The sequence below is a fragment of the Colias philodice genome, chromosome 16, assembly GCF_061535455.1.
Source record: "Colias philodice isolate Cphi_HAF_F1 chromosome 16, ilColPhil1 Martin Lab GWU primary, whole genome shotgun sequence".
NCBI lineage: Eukaryota > Metazoa > Arthropoda > Insecta > Lepidoptera > Pieridae > Colias > Colias philodice.
The window spans coordinates 6,314,184-6,330,284 of NC_143101.1; the positions used below are offsets into that span (position 1 = coordinate 6,314,184).

At 32.1% G+C, this 16,101-nt stretch overlaps 2 protein-coding genes across 3 annotated transcripts in view; one reads left to right on the top strand and one right to left on the bottom strand.

The window, feature by feature from the left end:
• The window catches only part of LOC149481733 (G protein-coupled receptor dmsr-1-like), a 54,068-nt gene extending 52,777 nt beyond the window's left edge, over positions 1 to 1,291 (top strand). For both annotated transcript variants that reach the window (XM_089704826.1, XM_089704828.1), the window contains one exon: positions 1,264 to 1,291. The gene's annotated coding sequence lies outside the window, so the exon portion shown is untranslated. The remainder of the gene's footprint in view (positions 1 to 1,263) is intronic.
• An 11,787-nt stretch (positions 1,292 to 13,078) lies between these two features.
• Positions 13,079 to 15,571, bottom strand: LOC149481734 (allergen Tha p 1-like). The gene is made up of 3 exons (XM_089705047.1): positions 15,482 to 15,571; positions 13,744 to 13,932; positions 13,079 to 13,306 (listed from the first exon to the last, which is right to left on the bottom strand). Exons 2-3 carry the CDS (start codon positions 13,928 to 13,930, stop codon positions 13,116 to 13,118), a joined length of 378 nt encoding a protein of 125 aa, XP_089561173.1. The 5' UTR covers positions 13,931 to 13,932; positions 15,482 to 15,571; the 3' UTR covers positions 13,079 to 13,115.
• Between the last annotated feature and the right edge of the window lie 530 nt (positions 15,572 to 16,101).

Here is a 16,101-nt window from a genome sequence, read left to right on the forward strand (position 1 = left end):
TCTTTTCGGAGGCCCGCGATTTCCGCCTGTAACTGAGTGTTCGCAGCTTGCAGCTGCCGCGTCTCCTCTGTTGCGGTACGCTGTGCAAGAAGCACCGCTGCTTCTTGAATGGTGTCCGAGGCATCCTTGAGGGAGCGTTTGAACGCCACCCTTAGGTTGGTCGATTTTGCCCGCACCTGCTCAATGGCATCCAGGCTCTCCTCTATACGGCGTTGGAGGGCCGCGGTAGAATCGTCGGCAAGACGTCCGTCCCCAGTTTCTCCAGCGCGAGAGGTACCGGCTCGAGAGGCTCGGGAGACCTGCGTTTCCTCGCTAGCCTCGAGCTCCGATTCCCTCCGTACGCGCGACAAGGCCTTCCTAGCGGCTGTCATGTCCGCTAAGGTCTTTCTTGCAGAGGCTGTACCTGCACAGAACCCAGCTGCTGCAGCCCCTCGCCCTTTGCCCCTTTTCGAGGCTTTCTTGGCCTGCCGCGTTCGGCCTTCCTCCGTGGAGGAGCCTGAGCAGCTCGCTCCAGAGGACCGCTTTCGCTTGGCCCACAGTCTATCCTCCTCATATGACTGGACCGTCATGAGACTATCTACGGACGTTGCCGTGGACAGCCCACTGGGTCCAGTCTTCCTTCTTCTGGTTTCAACGCGCCCCGTTTGGGTGCGCGCCTCCACCCCGCGTTCCGTTTCGCTAAGCTTATCGGTATCCGTTAGTCGTTTGCCAGTGGTCAGTTGCTCAGTAGCATTAGGGCCTGATGCATCACCCGTATGATGGCCGGTGCCCCCTCCAGAATACGATGGGGCTGACGGTACTGTCCCGTCGGGACAGTCCCGTGAGGGATTCTCCACACTCGAAGCGAGGTGGTACCCTCCTGGAGTAGTTTTAGTTTTATTGACCTCCATTTTTGCTTTTTTGTTAACCAGGGGGCGCTCCCCTGAGACATCTCTATCTGCCGGATTCCCACCGACCATTCATCCTCTCGCCGAGTGTCACTGACTTAGGATTGGGGTAATTTTTTATAGGGGTTGTCTTCCCCGCAGTCCCGAAGAACTCCCGGCCCTGTCTGCCATCCTGCGAGCAAAAGCTCCGCTGGCCCCTTTGAGCCACAGACACGCGCCAAAGCGCCATGCATCTCTTGTATACTCTTCTAGTGAGAGAGGTACAGAGAGCAACCAGCTCGGTCCATATTCGCTTCACTCAAGGTGCTGGCTTGCACCCCAAGCTACTGAGCCCCTCCGCCGCGACAAGGCTTGGACCATGGGGGGAGTTGAGTAGGTACCTACTCATGCAAGCGTTTTTATTTTCTTACAGAGCTTTAGTTTATAATAATTTGTGATTTAAATAATATTTATATTCACGATGTACAATTTTTATTGTTAGAATATTGAAAATTATGTACCAATTACCTAAATATATGTATGTACATAAACATGTAAATTACGTACTCTCGATGCATTTCCTATTCCAACACAAAAACACAATTATTGTTATTATAAAAATAATTTATGGAATAAATAAACTCTAATAATCTTTTTACATTTTCTGCTTCGTGAGAAAAATAGATTTCATAAATTGCTTCGAGAGAACGCTATCCAAGCAGGAAAAACCTAGTTGATAATTTGTATAAGATGTCTCCATGTCAACGAATACGTAAAAAATAAAGATAAGAAAGAAAATAAATGTTGAAATTTGTTTGAGCACTTTTATTTTGTATTCCCTTTTTGAAATATGTCACTCATCATAGCTTCATCAGCTTACATTTGGTAATAATTTTATTAGTAACACCTATACTAATTAATTATTTATTAGTAAAATCCTATTATATTTATATGTTGAGTTTTATTGTCAAAACAAACAAAAGTCCAAAAACACCTATTGTGTTACTGCGACCCTTCCCCAGATAAATAGAAACATATAGTGAAAACAAATTACGATTGGATATGTTTAGGAAGCCATAGCAGTGTGGTTGTTCATAATGTTTATAGAAATAAAACAAGAGAAAGAAATATCTTTTGAATATGCAAGGAGAGATGCAAGGTTATATTTGTAATAGTTTCAATAAAGTATGCAGCTCGAACTCTACTAAATTTTTATTTACTGCTGTGATTACACTATTGACATTTAAGACCACGCCTTTGATTTCGCAATTGAAAAACAGAATCGAAATATTTTAACGATTTTCATTTATTTAATATTATTCTCAAATTCAAAAGCATACAATTCCATACAATGTCGTTGAACCCTCACAAAAGCTTATATAATCAGGCTATTGAAAAGAATAATATCAACCATTTCTTTTGATAGCTCATAACCTTGTGTTTATTTAATCTTTAGTTGCTAGGGCTCTCAATGTGTCCATTGTAATATCATCTAGCTGACCTTAAACGAAAATATAATTTACTGAACTTATTTCGTTTATTTTTGTTATATTTCAGTAACAAATATTTGGTTATTATAAGAAATGATGTATATTTATAACTTGCCTTTGTTATGATACTTTATTCCTACGTAAACTGGGGATCATTAAATATATTCCCATTCATCCATAATAATCTCATATTTTTTTAATGTAATATTATTATGAAATCTCATGTAACCAAAAGCTCTATTATATTATAAAGAATAATATTGTATTGTCCAATTTTAAACAAAGGCTTTTATTTTGAGTTTAAGTAAGAGTAAAAATAAAAAGTTGCATACCTACGCCTGCACGAAGGTTGTGTTCAACTATTGAATATTAGCTGTAATACTTTGATTTAATTTCATTAACTTATATATGAAAAATTAACTCTATGTTTATGCTACGTTTTCAAGCCTGCGTAGCTGAACAGAACTGGTATTAACTGTGATTAAATGAAGATGGAATTATAGTGAAGGGTGGACTGTAATTTATACTCTTTGGGGCAAAACTCATTGAATGAAGTCGAAGGTGCAATATTGTTATCCGAAGTTTAATCTATACTAATATTATAAGGCTGAAGAGTTTGTTTGTTTGTTTGTTTGAACGCGCTAATCTCGGGAACTACTGGTCCGATTTGAAAAATTCTTTCGGTGTTAGATAGATCATTTATCGAGGAAGGCCATAGGCTATATACCATCACGCTACGACCAACAGGAGAGGAGCCACGGGGGTGAAACCGCGCGGAGCGGCTACTATTTTATAAGAATCACCGATGAAAACTGAGCAATGGAATCGAATTCATCTTGAAAAGTCACTTTGCTCGTGTTAATCTTTTCTAAGTTCCCGGAAGCATAAAAATAAGTCCATCTGTGCGTTGTAAGGTCATTTACAATCCAGTGAAGAGAGATAAATTAAATGAATACCTTTAGTTCTGTCGACTTTAATCTAGGCACTGCCCACAACATCGTCCGATTAAAGTTTGTATTCAACCCCAATTTATGTTAGGGTAGGCAGTCGCAAAACAATGCAGGTGACATTATAGTAGTTAGAGCAAAAACTATCGTTGGGTTTTTTATTTGGTTTTATAGTATGAAGTATTTAATAATAACCGATTTCAGACTAAGAGGATTTCGAGATTACGAGCGTGTAAAGATTGATTTCTGAATTTATTTATTTATATTTTAATTGGAAGTCTAGACCTTCCTGAGATGCCTGTGCTCCGGCAGTGGGAACGAATAAATATATCTGTATTTAAAAATAGCCAGGCAATAATGGCGTTAATAAAAGGTGTGTATGGGCTTTGTCGTATTTAGGTCACTCCCCAAAGGGTCAGCGTAAAGCAATAGTGTATAAATTAGATAAACGAATAAGAGTGCTTGAAATTCGCCACCTTACCTTTCCTTTCCAACGACACTATTATTCCTTTTTAACGTGAGAAGGCCGACTCTTGTCGTCCTAGCCGTTGGACATTCGACTCTAATTGTATATGTATGAAAAGTGAGTTGATTCATAGTGTTTGTTATTTTCTGAAAGTTTAATTTATGTACATGAAATTATTTAGGTATCTCTTGTATATTCTTTATTTTGAATTTCCTGAAAATTTAATGAAAAAAATGTATGTTTTAATATCAGCATTTTTTATGCTTTGTTCCTGTCTAAACAATTCATTACTTTATATGAATTTATATTATATTATAATTTTAAAATGAATAAAATTAATCTAGGATTTGTTGCCTCAGGGCCTTTCATTCTTTTCATTACAGACAGTCTAGACTATAGTCGTTAACTAGCTATAATGTTACTAATGTTAGAGTTATTTAATTTCATTTTTTATTTCAAAAATATTAGGTATTTTTTACACAAACGCAATTGAGCAAGCCATTATTCTTAAGTAATTTAGTCTTGTTCTAACTTAAACATTAACTTTGGAAGTTGTAAGGAAGGCTTCGGAAGTTGAGAAGTAGCAGAATATATAACAATGTACCTATACGTATAAAATTTTATTGTGATTTTACTCTACACCATATTATTAATCTTTTGAATGTCTAATAATTGAAAATCACGTAGAGTCGTTCACTGATCATCTTGCCTCAATAATAACACAAGAGCAATAGCAAATATTACTTACTTGAAGTTATTATTTTTGCAATCGTACAGAATAAATATTAGGTATATTTATATACTGTGTTTTTGTTGTGTAAGAATGGATAGAGTTCGTTTGAAAGTTGTTTATCTATTTATGTAATTATTTTTAAGCTTTAGAATTATCCATCGGAAGGAACCACTTGATAATTTGCAGTAAAGGTAATATGCAATACCTGCAGAGTAAACCTGATACCTATCATGTAAAATACATTTTAACTGATAAAACTTTGTACATTTTCTCAATTTGCATATATTTGTTTTAGTTTAGAATTGCATGCACTCATTCGCTATAAAAATATCATAAATATTTATGAAGCACAGTTATTTTGCTCAATAAAATACGCCAGAATAAATTATTTATCATAATCGTCATGGCAATATTATAATTACGTGCAACGAACCCATTTTGTCCTTTTATCTCTTTAACATCGGTGTTTAGGTTTTCAATATCTAATAATTGTTTATAAGTAAATAAAATAGGTCCTATGGTTTCATCCATGTGTCTGGGGATCGGTTTAATAATAATATTTATTCAGGTTACGGATTACCTTTGTACGAATTTTCATTTATTTTCAGAATTACCAAGAAATCAACATTCGGTTGACTTTTTATTAAAAGTATTCGTATAAAATGAATTCTTATTTCATTTGGTCCATCACAAAGTTATCATCGATTTTATATTGGTGGCTCTTAATTAATTATTAATGAAAAAATGAAATACAAAAAAGCAACTTTTAACTTATCAACTATTATCTTGACGCGTTTGACACCTAAAATTTAAATAAATTATGTCAGAGATGCGTAAGTAAGCGCATTATTTCAAAACCATTGAACTCAAGTTGGGTGATTTTTATGATGTTAATTGGAATTTTTGCTGAAAGTTGATAGAATGAGAGGTGCTTTTCACAGGTCAATACATTATGCATACATCGATTGGATTAGCTAGCAGTGAAATTAACCTAACTTCTTCTAGTATGTTAGTTAAAAGGTCAACTATCTACTTAACGGAAAGTATCAATATTGAAAAATAAATTAAAAATACAAATATTTTTAATTTTATTAATTACAAAAAGAATTACAACATTGAGCAATGTGTCAAAGTTGTTATATTCTTTGTAATTATTAATTATGAATTGTTATATTTGTTAATTATTGTATATTTATCTGGTTTTAAGAAGGTATCCATTGTATAAACTGTCATGACGTGAATGACGAAAGAGTAGACCTTTCGGAACGTGACAAACCTTCTGTTTCAAAAAGTTTTATTTAACCGCACTTGTTTGCAGAAATGACTATTTTTGTACAAAACTTTTTATGACGTTCATCGAAATTGTATATAAACCTATTATTTAATGCTGGTCAAATGATTTTTACTTATAAAATTTCTACTATCACAGTTTCTTTCGAAACATGAGAAGATTAAACAAGGCTTTATAGTAACCACTTCGACTTCACAACTACTAAGTTATGTTTATTAGTTATGAAACATAGGTAAACAGGGAATTTGCTGACTAACCAAATGAATTACAAATGAAGATCCCTTTGTTCAACGTCAACTAAAAGATGTCAAAATATTTAAAATGTGGTCTCGTATTTCTCTTCTATGATATTTTTAGAACCCCTTCAAAGTTAAACTAATGAATCTTTATAAGTCTAGTGTAAGACGTCTAGACTGAGTTTGAAATATCTCAGAAATCCTTCCCAGGTGTGAGGGTCTAGTGCTGAATAATGAATTTTGTTTTAGATAGTAATTGTTGTCTGAATAGGAGATAGCCGCGAGACAGTATACTGAAATAGCTACAAAAACATATATTATGTGTAATAATAATCTTTTTTATAAAGAATTATAGCAACAAAACGATTGGTAAAACGTCATGTGTTTAAAATTACGAAAATTATTAAATTATTACAGTTAAATTAATTAATATCCTCTGGGTTGAGAACTGATTCAATAATATTATTTCACATCTCATAGATACCAACATGTAATGTGTCAAAAAAGGATTATTCGTCTGTACGTAAAACCCGTTTCATTATGACAAAAGGCTTTGTTTTTCGTCAAAGGCTTCGTTCGAACTTAAATTGTCGAAGTAATAATGAATTCCAAAATATTTCATTTGAACCAATATCATATGGTTAAAATCGATATATTTTATTTGTTGCTTGAATCTGATTACTGTTCTAGCCGTTTCCACACACGCTGATATCACAGATAGTAGTAATATCCGCTTTATTGTACCGGAGGTCATTTAAAAAAAATTGTCCGAGTGCATTTAGCAATTGTTTAGACTTGGCACCACGCCCAGCTGACCTCTCCGGACACCGGATTGCTGTTGAATTTCCAACGTTTGCAAGTCCGTTCGCTTATTCTGAGGTAATCTCCGATAGTTGAAAACTTCCAACGTTGAATATCAATTTCCCTTTTCTTCAGTCTGTGGATGGATTTATATTCTAAGAAAAGCTACGAATATAATAGAATCTAAAAATTAATAATAACTATTTATATAAATGATTCGTAGAAATAGGTATAACGACCCACCGGGGATTTAAGATTCTAGACAAATCATTAACGTTAAACTTAATAGACCTTAATCTTTTTACTTATACTGCCAAGCTATAGATATTGAAATGAGGACGCCTACGCGAAATTATTATCACTTCATGTATGCAATGTCGTGAATTGCTTCGCGCCTCTGGATTCCCAATTGAGACTGTACGCATAGACTATCGAAATAGGAAGGAATTCAAATTAACATTTCGATGTCCGGCTATTTCACACATATTTTATATAGTCATTAAACATTGGAGATGTTAATCAATCTTTTTTTCATAGAATGGTGCGAGTGAGTGCCCTCTTTGTGTTCTAAGGCGTTGGCACCTATCATTCCGTTCTACATTTACGCGTTAATATGTGATCATAATCATAGCACATTCAATTTTAGCAGTAAGCAGTTTTAATATTTCTTTAAAATTGAGAGAAGAAAACATTCAATATTTTTTTTATTTAAATAATCATATAGTCAATTATTGACTTATGGGATTGGGCTATTAAAAGCCATTATTGTTAGGAATAAAAAGCTTGAAAGTTAAACGTTAAATGCTTATTATCGGGCGCCTTGTAAATTTTTTGCGCTCTCATCAATTATAACTTTTTTAAATTTAAATTCTTCAAGAAAGGACCTGAATTAAAATTCGAATAGCTGTCCTTAGATTTTCAGTGGCGCTTGTTCGAATTAAAACGGAATTCTACACGAATAGATCTTTAGAATCGGAAAGAAATTTAATTAAAACTGTTGTTACATTGGGATCATATTCAATTGGTCTTAGAATTGATTCGATGCTCGAATACTTTATTAACTAGCTTGACTATTCCCGTATAACATAATAAAATTAATTTTCTTTTCGATATTATACTTTTCTAATCTAATCCAATATAACATTCTAATTGGATATTTAGGATGTTATATTATAGATCATTATTTCTTAGGAAAATGACGATTTGTATAGGCTTTCATGTCTTAAAGATGAATGTGGTCTTTCAATATGACACGGTTCCCAAAATTCGAAGCAAGCTCCCATACATTACTATTCAGGAACCGGTCGACTTCCTCTCGAGATTAATTGGAACTTCGCGATAGCCATTATTCTTGTTTTGGCCTCCAGTCTAAAATTATAGCAGCTTCTTCACACATAGATCACTATACGAACCAAAAACGCATCGTTCTTATTAATTTTCTTGTTCCGTTAAAATTTATAATACCTACTTGCGATTTTCAGCTACAACTTAAATCTGCACTAACTTGATAAATGGGAAAGTTTAATTGTTCTACAATTTATACCACAGACTAATAATTATATACTACGATCATAGTTACTAATACGAAAAAAAAAACTTGCTATAAATTATACATACATAATATAAAGTTGTGTACAGTTTAGAACGAGAAAAATAAAAGATATGAACGTAAATACAGTTTTATTTGACTATCATTTGACCTGCATTGCAAATTGCAGTTTATAACAAACATGCGCAGACATAAAATTGAATGAAAATGTCCTTCTCCATCTCTTATATCATGAATAATTTAATATTCACCACTTTAATGTCCCTATTGATATTCTGGCTTCATTTGAGAATATTAAGGCTATTTAATATTTCAAAACTTCGTAGGATTTACTTAAGAAAATCTTGTCTTAAATGTTTAGTGGCTAATTCAAACAATTGTAGAATGTTAGTATTTAAGTTTTACCTTAAAATAATAAGTCTACAAAGATAACAAAGTTAGTACTTAGAAATAAAGGAACTTAAAGGATATATAAATATGTATTGCTGTCTGATTATTATTAATAATTAACCCCAAAAACCGCTGATAATTATCTATGCAAATATATTATTTATAGGTTTATATAATTATAATAAACATATTAATGATGCGTATTATATTTAGTTCGCAAATATTATTTTAGAAAGAAAATAAACCTAATCTTATTTCCTTCCCGTTCCCTGGCAATGTTTCTAGAAAGTGCTGGCTTGCAGGCCTTCGTAACGAGTAGAAAAATAATAAGATAAATATAATTTTAAATGTTAACATATCAGTTATTCAGATTTATATATAAGAAATGATTAAAATGCTAAATCTACATTCAAGGATAGAATTAAAAACATATTAAAGGGTAAGAGGAAAAAAATAAGCAAAAGTCAATTATACGATCTGCGTGGTATGAAATTGCCTTGTTTGAAAAGGTGAAACACGCCTGAAACATGGTATGATGAGTTTTTCCTTTAAAAAATATGCTTTTATCATCGTTAAATTAAGTTATATTATTTATTAATTATCCGTTAATTGAAGCTCGTGTCCGTCCCTCGCTCGATCGGATTAAGCAAGTGAAAGATAGATTTTAATTTTTCAATACTCTTTATTTATTTTGGAACGGTTCAGTTGATTATAAGAAATGAACAGCCTGTTGTGTTGATTGATTTTCAGTCTTTGAATATTTTTTAATGATCTTGCGGCCAATAGTTTCACTCGTGTGAATTTCATGTTATCGCGCATTACCGGTTCTTCACACCCGTGTAAACATTAATCCCATATTTCATTCTCTTCGAATTTAGTTTTAGTATTTAATTAATTTTAGTTTTCGTTATTTATTGAAAATATCTTGACAATATTTGGTAATGCTATTAAGAACTCAGATCAACACATGAATAAAACTCAATTAAGGAAATAAATATTTCCATTGTTTTTGGAAAAGTCTGTTAAATAGACTCATTCCTCCAAAATGCCTTAAAAGAAAAAGCAAATAGTATCAATTTATTTTATTTCTTGGTATTCAAATATTATACCATAGTAGAAAATCTTATATTTTTTTATTTTTTATGTCGCAGACAGGTGTTATAGGATCAAATGTTGGAAGAATAGTGTCTTTCACAAGATTTCATTTTTAAAACTTACTAGGACACGTCTTTTATGCTGTGTTATATCTTCGTTCTACAGAAAATAATGATTATATATTTTGTTATGGTTTTAAAAACACCCTGTTTTCTATGTTTGAAGTTATGTGATATTATGCTCGTGTGATTTTATGAGTGCGGTCTCTTATAAATAATTCATTTTAAATTCAGCGAATTCATAATAAAAAGGGTGTGTAGAGTCGTCTAAATTTTATTTAAACGCAGTTGTTTTCAATACATTTTCAGAGTCATTGGAGTTCATAGTACTTATTTTGTAGGTATCTTACCCTTTGTACGTATATATACCTTTTGTAGATATATAGTTATTATAACCTTTAACGCAAAGACAGCTAATCGGATCTGACTCAAATTTGATACAGAGGCAGATTATATAATAGTCTGGATTATCACAAGGGTAACAACCACGTGTATGGAACTGCGGCCTTGAGCGAGTATTCAATGTTAATATTCATCAATGGATCTTTTAAGGCGCTTTAATAAATTGCTAAAAGCGGGTCCACAGAGCGAGCAGCTCGCTCTATGGGGACTCATCTATTGTACATTCAATGTCCAAAGTTTCTTAACTGACAATTATGCGACGCACAGCGGTGACATATTTCACCCATACAATTTCAGCAAATTGTTACCGAGTTGGCGCTAACTTGCATTGCAGGATAAGGGCTTCATCTAATTATGTTACCAACACTGCTTAAAAGAAATTATAATAATGTTGAAATCGAGGCGCAAATTATGCGCACTTGAATTGGCTCAGGAACGTAGAGGTACACTGGCTTCTCACTTTTCTAATGAGAATTTAAAAAGAAAAATAGGAATATCTAATTATAGGTCATGTTGTTGAAGAGGGTTGAGCGTGCCTCGAGTGCGACAGTCATCAAGTTTGAAGCACCTCGGTTCATCTCCAAGACGCCAGTACTAAAGTCGTATTAAATTCTTACAAAATTACGTTCTTTGATCACGCTTTCTCGCGTTTCAAATACAACAACCGAAATTCTTCATATTGAAGTAGAGTATTTATGTATAGCTAGTATGCATATCTACCGTTCATGTTGTAATATAGACCTCGATTTTATATTCTTACAACAACAACAACAACAATGAGATAATATATCTAAATTTTACATGACTATTTCTTTGAAATGAAGATTAATTATTTGAATTATTCTATTAAAACGCTACACGTGTTTTTTCATAAAAAGTGCATAATAGCATTGTGTGTTTTTATAACAGTGAAACACGAGTATTTTTTTATAATTTGTTTTTGTAATTGTGTGTTTTTAGACTGCTAATAACTTTATTACAACTAGAAGATATAAATACATATAATATAATCTGATTCCAATTATTAAACCACAATAGAAAGGCGTGAAAATACGGCTTAGGGAGGCTGAAACGAGAGACGGTAATGAGAAACCGCATAGTTACGAGAACATATAAGTGGGAGGAAAGCCGTAATATCACAGATTTCCCTGTATTTGATTTTACACTGTATTAGTAATATTTGTAAGATACAATAATCCCTATTAATATCTGGATTTAATTCGTGTATCAAGGTACTATAAAAAAGATGAAATTAAAATGTAATTTAAACATAGCTTTTGTATTCGTGAAAGTTATCGTTTATATTTGATCAATCCTCAATACTGAACCCATAATATGCAATTTAATATTCAAATATTGTACGTAGGTATTCTTATCCAGTCTATTATCTTTTTCTCTGTTTAAATTTGCCATATTTAAAAAATTGTTTACGTAATATGTAACATTCTTTCGTAACAAGCATCATATTGATCTTATCTCTGATTATAATTATATTATAACATCCGCTACCAGGAAAATAAAAATTATATTAAAATTACCTACGCCTTGATTGCTGAATGTAAACAATACTGATAATTTTAATTTGTTTCATTTTATATGAGAGAAAATTTTGTACAGGATAATATTTAATGTTTATTTCATAAATTGACGGTCGATTTTCAGAAGAGGGACAAAATTAAAAACATAAATAATATATTTTTAAATAGTTTATTATTTCAAAATCAAGAAGACATTCCGTTGTTTTATATCCTTTTCGTAGAAGTCTAGGATAAAAGGGAAAATCATGTACAAATGTAATAACAGTAAACGTGATCCAGCCCTGCGGCTGGTCTTAAGTCCGCATTAGTTTCCTCGGCCATTGTCGGAAAAGCAATCGGTCAAGGAAGGATTTCAGTTTCTTTCAGTTTATTTATTACTTTGATACAGAGCTTTTTTGTTTACAACAATAATTTATGGCCCCAAATTACTTATAATATGTAGTACCTACTAACATATTGAGCTAGCCAAATAAAATTTATGATTAATTAAGTCGGGTCTGTTTTGATAAGTGTGGTCAGTTATACCGATTTAAATGCCTATAAAAATAGTGTAGATTTCGAGTTATTTTTTTATTTTCAAAATTATAATATACCTATTTCTATGTTTCTAAGAAAACATATTTTAATATGAATAAATATTGTGAATGAATCCATTCAATTTGCCCATGTACAAGTAAGGTACGAAATAAGATTCGTTAATATAATTACATGTACTTTACGCAATGCTGTTTGATTTCATATCTATTTGATGAAACCACTCATTTTCTTCATTTGCGGCGAGAGTCAGCTGGTGACAATATTTCATACGATACTGTATTGAACTCGAGAAGTAAATAAAACGAATTGGTTTTTGTGTCACGTAAAGGAATGTGATATGAAATTCCATTGTTGCATGGTATACATGGCTGCTTTTAGTCGTGTCAATGTTTAGGCAAAAGAACTATAATACGTCATTGTAAGGTCAATAAACCGGCGATAGCCTAAAAACGCCTAGCGTTGCCATGCCTCATTAACTTCAACCGAAATTATACGTATCTTCTTAAGATTAAGGCAAAATGTCATAAATGTTAAAATTTTTGGGCTTTAAGCTCGTAATTACTAGTATTATAGAGAATTATGAATATTTTTATCATATCACAAAATGGCAATCTAATTTTATCATTAAAACAACGTTTTTATTTCAATAGCTTTATTAAATCAACTTTTCACATATAGCTCAGTATAATAGCAACAAAATTAGTATTTACTCGTTTCAAGCAGAGTATTTTTCAACGAAAGCCTTGAAGTCATTTTCATATTTTCCTTCAGAGTCGTACTTTTTGCGCAGTTTCTCCCAATCTTCGGGCAACTTCTCCATCACGCCTTTCATCACTTTAGCGACGAGGACCTTTTGTTGGTCAGTGCATTTAGCACACGACGTTTGCACTGCTTCAGGCGCCAACTCTGTAACAAACGAGTTTAACAACTTTTAATTTTAATTACAACATAGCTTTTCGTTTATATAAATCTTTATTTTAAATTCATTTTCAGGAAAGATTATTCAGAATCGTTTGAAGTTGAAATTTATGTGGTTTACGTTTTATAATGCTAATAAGGAGCTAGTTTTGTGCATATGCACATACGCTTTGGATATATAAGATTTAATACTTTAAGGAAAAAATTATAAGCCTCTCATGACTGATTCCAAAACTTCTGGATGTTCTGTTAAGCTTTAACCTATCAATTGAAATAACAAATGGTATATGAATATTTATGTCAAAGAGTGTCAAATTGACTATCAGGAACATTATAAGCAAGAGTTGAAATCAGCCCTTTGTCTTTACTAATGACACAAAAGACACATTTCAATCAAATTCCTTAATTATTCCAATATGACCTACCTTTCATTTCGCTCATTTCAGGGGTGCACTTGCCCTCATCTTCGAAGCACAGAACATGTGACTTCATCAGCCTTTCGTTACCCAGGAACTCATCAATATCGAAGTTATTATATTTGTCACTGTAATGATCGTCAGGCCTTGCAGCCACGAACGCTACCAAAGCACACAGCACTAACAGGAGTTTCATTTCTGAAAACATTGACATATTCGAATCACTTTTAGATGGTAAAGATAAGATTGTTAATAAGTTGTTCTTAATATTACTATTTTTTTAATGATTTTCGAACTAAGACAAAATTTAAATCTTAAAATAGGTACTTCATTTCTTCTTAGTGCATGTCGAAGTTTTGAACAAAGTAGATAAGTATAATTAAAATCTTATACTTTTACCAATTTTCTAAACAGAAACGTATAAAGAGTCACATATTAGTATTGCTCTGAAAAGGTTATTTCCCGGTTCTACTAGGAAACCGATTGTATAACGTATTGTCACGAACAATTTACTTTATATCTTCACTTGTTTGTTCACAAAACAAAAGACGTTACGGAAACGTTGTTTAAAATAGAATTAATTAAATCTTATTCCAACAGGCGTTTTAATGTGAAAATTGAAAACCGGGCTTGGTGGGAGGTCAAATTTCAATTAATAATTCTGGTTTTGAACAAAATACAAGGATTCTCATTTTTATTTAGTTGTGTAGATTCTAATTATTTTTCAAGCACTTTACAATACTTTGACCTTCTCGATATCTCTTATGTTCAACATCGATTTGAATTTTAATTAAAAAAGCTAAATTAAAACCTACGATTTACTTCCCATAATTATATTGCTATTCTGAATGCATTGCTTATTAAGAAAGGATGTTTGCATCAAAGCCTTCAGGCTAAGCCATTAATATGCAGGTCAGTAACGCGTCTATTCTCAGTAGATATAGGCAGTATATACATGGGCTCTTAACATTCTGAACGGCCTATATTAAACAATGTTACACATTGGAACAACAATTGAAGTGGTTTATGGGGCTCTATTTTCGTCATTTCAAGGAATTCTACTGTAATCCGTACAGTGTACTTAAATATTTCAACTACTAATATTTTGAATACGTTGATGAAATTGGTGTTTTAATTTAATTGGTACGGTGTATTTCATTTTATAAAGTTAACAAATTCAAATTGAAATAATTGCAATATTATTTACAAATAATAAATATATATACATATAATATGAAACTATACCTAAATATCGCAAGGACCAGTTTGTTACGATTTAATTCTGTAAAGCTGCAGCAATAATAGAGTCATAGAGGAATTCAATAGCTCCATTTTGATTATTTTATCTGACTTTAAAATGAAAACGCAATGTCAAATATTTAGCCAGGCTTCTATGTGAACATTTTTATTTTTATTTTATGCAATAAAATGCAGACACGCACATTTCAAAGCGCTCTATATAAATTTTTATTTTCAACTCAGAGTATTATTTGATCACGTTTAAGCTAGCAACTAAATACAAAAGTATTTCATCCGCAAATCGCGGTTTTCAGAAATTTTAAACGAATAAACTAAATATACTTTTTGCTTGGAAGAGATCAATACTAAGTGATAGGCCGCCAAATATACTATACTGCTCCTTGCTTTTATTTTTGTATACATATGATATATATATGATATATATATGATGTAAGTCTGTTTAGTTGTAATATAGAGTAAAATAAATAAATAATACTTTTATACCCACTTGGTTAATATTTTATAAACACAATAATCTACAAAGTGAAGTCACAATGTTTATTATCCACCACACACTTAGCTTATGCTACTGCAGATGATTCTACGTCTTTATATATGATTGAAGTATTCCGGTCTCTGACTTTGAACTGAAGTTAATTAACGAAAATACCCAAAAAAATCTTGCATTCAATACCATTCGTTATTCATCTCAAAATTTCATTTTTTCTCGGGAATATTTTGGTTTTTATTCAATAATTAATTTGGACTTTACGTTGTTTGTCGAAACATGATATTATTGTGTTTATGCACATGCAAGCATTGGTGTAATTATGCAAATACAGTTACAATAAAAACGGATTATTATTTTTGTAAATAATTTAAAAAATTTACTCTAGCAACAGCCAGCAATCCAGCAAATGAAAAAAAAGTAAATCGATTTTACTTTAAACAAAGTAAAATTTGTTTTGATGAGGGTCGGGCTACTTTTTTTTTCTAACAAAATATATATTACCATTTACGAAAAATCACATAACTATAGTCACGGTATGGTATTCGTTAATATATATTATTCGAAAACATTTCAATAAACTATTTTCAAGATCAAAAGGAACGTTCGTAACTAACAAA